The sequence below is a fragment of the Meleagris gallopavo genome, chromosome 9 (genome assembly GCF_000146605.3).
Source record: "Meleagris gallopavo isolate NT-WF06-2002-E0010 breed Aviagen turkey brand Nicholas breeding stock chromosome 9, Turkey_5.1, whole genome shotgun sequence".
NCBI classification, from domain to species: domain Eukaryota; kingdom Metazoa; phylum Chordata; class Aves; order Galliformes; family Phasianidae; genus Meleagris; species Meleagris gallopavo.
In genome coordinates, this window is record NC_015019.2 from 1,018,006 (window position 1) to 1,025,843 (window position 7,838).

At 52.5% G+C, this 7,838-nt stretch overlaps 2 protein-coding genes across 2 annotated transcripts in view; one reads left to right on the forward strand and one right to left on the reverse strand.

Annotated features, from left to right (window-relative positions):
- Positions 1 to 2: 2 nt before the first annotated feature.
- On the forward strand, positions 3 to 5,870 carry GLA (galactosidase alpha; the record flags this gene model as incomplete). Its single annotated transcript, XM_010715029.2, has 7 exons — positions 3 to 154; positions 297 to 471; positions 551 to 728; positions 2,415 to 2,506; positions 3,449 to 3,610; positions 4,235 to 4,432; positions 4,639 to 5,870. Coding segments are annotated over 7 exons (1,221 nt in total), but the record flags the coding sequence as incomplete, so codon positions are not given.
- Positions 5,871 to 6,037: 167 nt separating this feature from the next.
- The window catches only part of RPL36A (ribosomal protein L36a), a 3,108-nt gene continuing 1,307 nt past the window's right edge, over positions 6,038 to 7,838 (reverse strand). The window contains exons 2-5 of the mRNA XM_010715137.1: positions 7,582 to 7,836; positions 7,298 to 7,365; positions 6,390 to 6,512; positions 6,038 to 6,112 (exon numbers count right to left, since the gene is read on the reverse strand). Of these exons, the coding sequence (XP_010713439.1) occupies positions 6,092 to 6,112; positions 6,390 to 6,512; positions 7,298 to 7,365; positions 7,582 to 7,836 (467 nt within the window). The 3' untranslated portion in view covers positions 6,038 to 6,091. The remainder of the gene's footprint in view (positions 6,113 to 6,389; positions 6,513 to 7,297; positions 7,366 to 7,581; positions 7,837 to 7,838) is intronic.

The window sequence follows — 7,838 nt, forward strand, 5'->3', positions numbered from 1 at the left end:
CGGCGGCGCGCTGGGCCTTGGTGGCCGCTGTGGCGGCGGCGGCGGTTGTGGCATTGGATAACGGTGTGGCGCGGACGCCGCCCATGGGCTGGCTGCACTGGGAGCGCTTCCTCTGCGGCACCGACTGCGCTGCTGAGCCGGACAGCTGCGTCAGGTACCGGGATGGGATGGGATGGGATGGAATGGAATGGAATGGAATGGGGTAGGGGGAGCCAGGGTCCCGGTGCCGGGAGCGGGGCGTTGCCGGGCTGCGGCCCGAGCTGCAGCGTCCCCCCCGCGTTGCTCCCCGGACCCAGCGAGCGGCTGTTCACCGAGATGGCCGACGTGATGGTCGCGGAGGGCTGGAAGGAAGCGGGCTACGAGTTCGTCTGCATCGACGACTGCTGGATGGCGCCAACGCGGGACGAACGAGGCCGGCTGCGGGCGGATCCCCGGCGCTTCCCCGGCGGTATCCGCGCACTGGCGGACTACGTGAGTGCGGGGAGCAGGGGGGAGGGGGCTGTGCGGGAACCGCGTGACTCAACGCCTCTCCTCTGCCCGCTGAGCTCAGGTCCATTCCAAAGGGTTGAAGCTGGGGATCTACGGTGATGTGGGGAACAGGACGTGTGCCGGCTTCCCCGGCAGCTATGGGCACTACGAGTTGGACGCACAGACCTTCGCCTCCTGGGGTGTGGACTTGCTGAAGTTTGATGGCTGCAACGCCGACTCGCTGGGGCTGCTGGCAGAAGGTATGTGAGCAGGTGGGGCACGGCTGGGGCTGTTCTGCGGGTGTCAGCAATCCCCAGCCAAGGGTGGGCTCCAGAGAAATGCTTTTCCCTGACTGTACTCATTTGAGGGATTTGCTTACACACAGTGTTCCCAAGTGCAAGGCTGCTCTCTCTCCAGGGCAGCGCGTATTGCTGGCCCAAGTGGTTTTTGGCTGTTCTGACTCCCGGAGCTTTCAGGCGTAGCTTGAAAAAGCAGCTTTCTCCCACCAGAGACTGCATCGTGCTGAGCACAGAAGTACTGTCTGCGTTCTCTGGGGGCTGTCTGCAGACTGCCGTGTCAGCTCTTAGCACCACGAAGGCTTTGCACTTCTGGAGTGCTTTCATTGCAGAGCATGAAGCATTTCGCATGCTTGACACTCGATCCCTTTGGTGAAGCTGTGCCATAATGGACCAGCTCTGAGCTAGAACAGCTTGTATCTGCAGTAGGAAGGGCAGTTATCAGGGCTTTTAGCAGAAAAAAAATAGAAGGGAATTCTGGCACAACAAACCTACTGGGATTTTCACTTCTAAATGTGCCCTTACGAATGCTGTTTCCGTAGTTGTTATGCACAGGCTGGTGGGTCAGCACTAGAGAGCTCAGTGCTGTGCTCAGAACTCCTGGCTGCAGACTCTCTCCAAGCACTGCACACCCCAGTGCCCCAGGTGCAGATTTGCAGGAAGAACAATGTGGCTCTGAAGTTGGTTTTCTGTTGGCTGGGCTCTCCCTGCTGGCACAATGTTTGGCAGCAGGAATCCTGCACTCTATCCTGGCTGTCTGGCAGAGAAAACCTGTCCAAGTGACAGTCAGCTCCACGCCAGTTGGTCCAACGTGTGCTGGCTGTTGGGGCCTGGAGCACAGCTCAGCACCGCAGGCGACAGCTGAGCTGGAAGCTGGCTGGATCAGATGGATAACCCAGGTGCAGTCCAGTGGTACTGAAGCAGTTCCAGGAGAGAGAGCAAACGCTTCATTCCCTCTCTGCTGATTGGAAGGGACTTAGCAGGGCTGTCCGAGGACAAGGACAGGACAAAGCTAGTGCCTTTTTTATTCCTGCTCAGTCCATTTGGCACAAATGCATCATAAAGACATGTTCCCACAATGTTAACCACTGGTGCTGTACCCAGTTGCTTGGTAAGATACCAACTTGCGTTTGCAACTTGTATTCAGGCTGCTCAGAGAGGTGGTGGGTGCTCTGTCCTTGGAGACATTCAAGGTCAGGCTGGGCGAGGCTCTGAACACCTGATGGAGCTGTGGGTGTCTCTGTTCAATGTAGGGAGTTGGTCTCAATGACCTCGAAGGGTCCAATTCAAAAGATTCTATGATTCTAGAGCAAAAATACACCACACAGCAAAGCTGCAGCCTGTTCCTAGGGTTGCATCTGTGTCCTCTATCCCAGCTGAAACCAGGGTAGTGGGTAATGTAGAGGTCAGCAGTCTCAGAGCAGCACCTCTGCTTGGGACAAATAGCAAAGCCATGAAGCAGCTCACCTCTCCTTGGAGGCAGAAGCCTGGCTGCCACTACAAGCTCCTCTCTCCTCCCTTTATTATTTGAGTCATGAGAATATGTTCAGCCTTGATTTTTTTAAAAGAGTCAAGCTGAAACCTGAACCTGTGGCACTGGTTTAGTTCCTTTCCTTGAGCAAGGAGATGGGGTAACCTCTCTTCTTTTAGGTTACAGGAACATGTCTCTGGCCCTGAACAAGACTGGCAGACCCATCGTGTACTCCTGTGAATGGCCTTTCTACCTGAGGCCCGTGCAGCAGGTAGGGAGCACTTCTTAGGGCTCACAGTGGGAAGAACAGAAAAGCATTAGCACTTCATAGCAGCCTCCCAAGGAATTTGCTGCTCTCTGGTCTGACAGAGAACAAGACTGCAAGGTGGAGGAAAACCACTTTTCCTCTACAGCCTTGAGGTGTACCTGAGGCAAGACGCTACTCTGCTGAAAAGAAGTAGGATTCTGCAGCACACCTGCACAAGTTGCTGGAAGCACAGCCCAGCTGGAGCTTGCTCAAGACCAGCAGCATCCATCTGCTTTCCCTCTTCAGGGAGCTGAGCATCAAGATGTTGGCGATGCAGACGCAGCCAGCAGGCAGCTTGCTGCTGTTCCTCCTGGATGCTCTGCTCAGCCTAACAGCCACCTTGAGGGACCAGGAATGAGAGTTTTAGGGCAGCCTATTTAACAGGAATGCTCTGTGTTGTTTACATGTGGGTTTTTTTGCTGGACGGGGTCTGTGAGTGACATGTTGCTCTCCACCCATAGCTGCCTTCCCCCATGCTCCAGGACAGGATGTGGTCATTCCCTCCCAGAGAGATAGATGCATTAGTCACCAAAGGGTGTAAGCCCAAGAAACAGCAGTGATTACTGCAATAGTAATTACTGTAACAGTAATAGGATGACACAGTTTAATCCCACTGGTCCCATCCCACCTTTGGTAAAATAGCACTTGTAGAGATTTTCTAACAGAGCTAGGTGGCTGCAACTGTTCTCCAAAGGGAAACAATTGGGATGGTGCTGTCTGGAATGTGGCTGACTAGAATTGTTGGGTACAAGGCATCCTAGGGAGCCAGCATCATTCAGATAGAATACTATCCATTGTCAGCTAACAGTTCTCCCCCAGAATATCCCTGATGCAGTCTAGCCTTGTGTACAGTCTCGATCTTGTACAGTCAGGCTCTCTGGCTAATCACACTCATTGTTTTGGCAGCCCAATTACACGGAGATCAAACAGTATTGCAATCACTGGAGGAACTTTTATGATGTCTATGATTCTTGGAACAGCATCAAGAGTATTGTGGAGTGGACAGCACTTCACCAGGACAGCATTGTGAAGATAGCTGGGCCAGGGGGCTGGAATGACCCTGACATGGCAAGTAGAGCAACACCCATCCAGCAGCAGGAGAAAATTCTTTCCTTAGCTGTAGGCTGAGAGGGATGGGGAGGGAGAGACTGGGAGGAGAAACACCGGGGGAAAGGATCTGATGGAGTCCTAGGATTAAGCACTTGATGAGAGGGATCCCTAAATGGAAAAGAGCAGCAGAACAGCATTCAGAGCACACAGCGGTTGGGTGCAGAAGGAGAAGCACTGTCACTGTACTGCAGCCTCTACAAGCAGTGCCAGTCCCTAACAAACACAGCCAGTCCCTAACAAACACAGATATGAATCAGAGAAAGTCTCAGATGTGCTAACTCCTATCAGAGGGAAAAAGAACCTTGGGTGCCAAGCTGGGTACTAGCAAGGAATGAATAGCTGCATCTAGGAGCAGACTCTTGAATACTGCTTTGCCAGGTAAGGATCCTTCTTTACTTCATGCTGAATTGCCATGCTGGTCTTCTGCAGCCAGCTGGTCTTGTTCCTAGAGCTCAGCCTATCTAACTGGTCCCCAAACAGGGCACCACCCTTAGCATCCTGCCACTTCCCAGCACTCAGCTTGCTGGCCCAGTTTCTCCTTGGCAAGCAGCGTTACAAGGCATTTTTCTTTTCCTGTCACAGTTGGTGATTGGGAACTTTGGGCTGAGCTGGGACCAGGCAGTGACTCAGATGGCGATGTGGGCGATCATGGCGGCGCCGCTCTTCATGTCCAATGACCTGCGGCACATGAAACCAGAGGCCAAGTGGCTGCTCCAGAACAAGGAGGTGATCGCCATCAACCAGGATCCGCTGGGCCAGCAGGGCTATCGCATCACTAAGGTACAGCAGGACCTGGCTGGGGGTGTGCTCTGGAACAGGGGCTGCAGGCTTCCTCAGAAAGCAGGCACTGGAGATCTGTGACAGTGCCCAGGGTTTGGGAACCCAGTGAACACTCTTGTTCCTGAAGCCTGCTTAGGCACGCAGGCACAAAGACAACTGGTTCTGCCTCCCCTAACACGACCCGTGGCTTATTTTCTTCTTGGCAGGACAAGAACTTCGAGCTGTGGGAACGGCCCCTAGCTGACAGAGCCTATGCTGTGGCGGTCCTAAACCAGCAGGAAATCGGGGGACCCCAGAACTTCACCTTCTCCCTCACCTTCCTCGGCAATGGGCTGGCCTGCAACCCAGCGTGCTGCATCCAGCAGATCCTGCCAACCAGCAGGGACTGGGGGGTTTACAACTGGGTCTCCTCCCTGAGTGTAGAAGTGAACCCAACAGGCACTGTGCTGTTGAAAGTAGTGCCACTATAGGAGGTGTGATTCTTTTTTTTTTTTTTGGTAAGCCTCATGTTCTGCACTTTTTGTCCTAAAGCATTCACTACTGGAGAGCTGCTCCGTGGATGCTGAACCTTCTGCCTACTTTAACAAATGCCCACGACTTATTACCATGAGGTAGCAGAAAAAGGGGTGCTGCTTCTCTCCTGTTACCCTTTCTCTGGCATCTCGCCCAACTCTCCTTTCCCAAGGGGTTCCCAGCAGGGCAACAACTCATTGCCACTACTACCAAAGATATTGTAGGAGGTGCATGGAGTGTTCTACAGCTCTTCAGCATTTCAGGCACAGAAGGGCAGCACAGCCCAGCTGCTTTGCTGTGTGCTTTGGCAGGCTGGAGCGCGCACTTGTGGACACTTAGTTCACAACTGTGAAAAGCTGTTCCTGCTGAAAAAACTCAACACCATCCTGAGAATGGTCACCTCCTTCCACCTTCTGAACTCAGGGATTGGTCTAAATCACAGCACTTCTTAGCAACTGATTTCTTAGCAGCCATCTGCTTAAAGTGATCAAGTATGATGTCTCCAAGCTGAGCTTTGGCGCTTTTTCCTTACTCTCAAGTCTTCCTCTCATCGCTGGCTGTTCCCTTAGATGACAGTTCCCCACACCACCCTTCGTGGGGCCACTAGGGAATCCTCCTTAGTGAGCTCCCTTCCAGAAATAACTGCTTGCTTTCCCCTGGTGGCAGCAGCCTTTAGCTTAAAGGTCCTTCTGGTGCAGGATACAGACACTTAACCACTGTTTCCAGGCTACTGCACAATCTGGATGCCTTGATTTGTTCTAATGTTTGTGTTTACAACTCCAACTGAAGTGTTCCTAAGCAGGGCTACCTGTACAAGAGTACCAAGCATGGTAGCTAAAATTAAGTCAGGTTTTGGAAAACAGGTCGCTGTTCTTGTAAAAACCATGATGATTACCAGTGTACTCAGTAAAGTGGATTTGATGCACCTGTATTCTACATATATTACACACCTCTTGGAGCAAGGTAGATCATAGCTTGCAAGAGGTTTTGAAGAAACGCTGCCTATCGAGTTACAAAGCCTTTGCAAGGAATGTTGGGTTAATGTACTTGCACGTCTCACCCCACCAGCAGCACAGAATACAGAAAACCAAGTAACAGATCACTTCCAAATACTTTAATATGGTCCGAAAATGAGTAGGATGCAGCTTAGAACTGTATCACCTGGCCCTATAAGAAGGAAAAGATGAGTGTGAGTTTATTCACCACTGAATCTCGCCCTCTCCCAACCCTGGCAGCACACAGCCTGCCGTCTGTCCCTTCTGCAGCCACTCCAGGCAGGCTGTTGTATGTTGCTGACAATCCTCCCCCTGATACAGAGCCTCACTCAGCACTTAGGGAGTGCTCAGCCTGTGCTGCTGGCAGTACTTCCCCCAAAGCCACAGCTGTGCTCATACCCACCCAGATGATTTTTCCATCATCAGCCAGTCTTGGTACACACACATACCTTTCTCTTCTTGTCTCCTCCCAGTTCAAAGTGCTTGCACCTCTTAATTGCCAGCATCCTCTTGGACCTGCAGTTGGGCTCCACACACTCCAGTCTCAGCACAATCTTCTTTGTGGTCTTGGCCTGGGAAGGGAGGAGCAGTGCATGAGTGAACAGTGTCCAAAAGCAGATGAATTGCTGCTCTCAGGAAAAGCTTGTTATCTCTACCCTTAGAAGATTCATCAGCTTGTTCTCAAAACATAATAAGAGACTAAACGCAGCTGACTTGCTCTATTCAACACAAAAAAGTATCTTAAAGACCAGTAAAGAGTGGGTCTGCTCCTTTGCCTACTCGTGTTTATAAAGATCACTGGCAAAAGGATTTACTGGGGCAGGGTTGGTCTCCTGCAGAGGTCAGTAACAGTGGAGGAAAGCTGCTCCAGCAAATGGCTGTCAGGTTTTGCTTCCCTGCTGTAATAGCACAGATACCAGCACCCATCCCTTAGCAGAAGGTAGGTGGGGGCACAGAAGGAAAGCATGCTATATGACTACAGTTCCAGGCACTCCATAAATTGGGGAGGAAGACAGACAGCAGCACATGTAACATAACACACCACTCTTTCTACTGCTGCTTCAAGAATTTCTTTCATTAAAAGCATTATATCCATTAAAACTGTGTTCTCTTAAAACATCAGGATCCATGCAGAAGCATCTCTGTAAAAACATGCTGCATCACTCCATCATAAAAAAGCGGTGATCTAATGAGGAACAAGGAGCAGCCTGGGATGGAAACTGTGTTCTGAGACAGCTCCACCTGCACGGAGCTGCCACAGTATGGTCTGACACACCACAGCTGAGGAGGCAGAAGCGTCCCTCTTCAGCAGGATGCATGGAAGGTTTCAAGCCCTCCTTCTGGGAGCAGCACTCACCTTCTTACGGAAAATAGGCTTCGTCTGGCCGCCATAGCCACTCTGCTTCCTTGTGTAGCGCCTTTTCCCTGCAGGAAGAAACGACTACATTGAGGCAGTAGCTCAGATATGCTAGAAGAACAGCTGGCATTCCTACCAACCACCTGCAGACCTCCAGCTGCACAACTGATCAGATGAAATCCCCGCTCCCACCACAGCCGTGTGCTGAGCCTAAAAGCACCCCGTCAGCACCGACCGCCTTCCCCTGCGCCCTGCCCCCCCGCCCACCGCATCTCCGCCCTCACCTTGGGCATGGAGAGAGTCCTTGCCCTTCTTGTACTGGGTGACTTTATGGGGCTGGTGCTTGCCGCACTTCTTGCAGTAGGTCCGGCGGGTTTTCGGGACGTTCACCTGGAGGATCAGGGAGAAGCCGATCAGTACAGCCAGAAGCCGCACAGACGCCAACCCGTCCCGGTGCTGCTGGGTGCTGCCGTCCCGCCCGGCCGTCCCGTCCCTCCCCCCAGGACAGGCCCCGCGCCATCGCCCCGCGCTTATGGCCTCT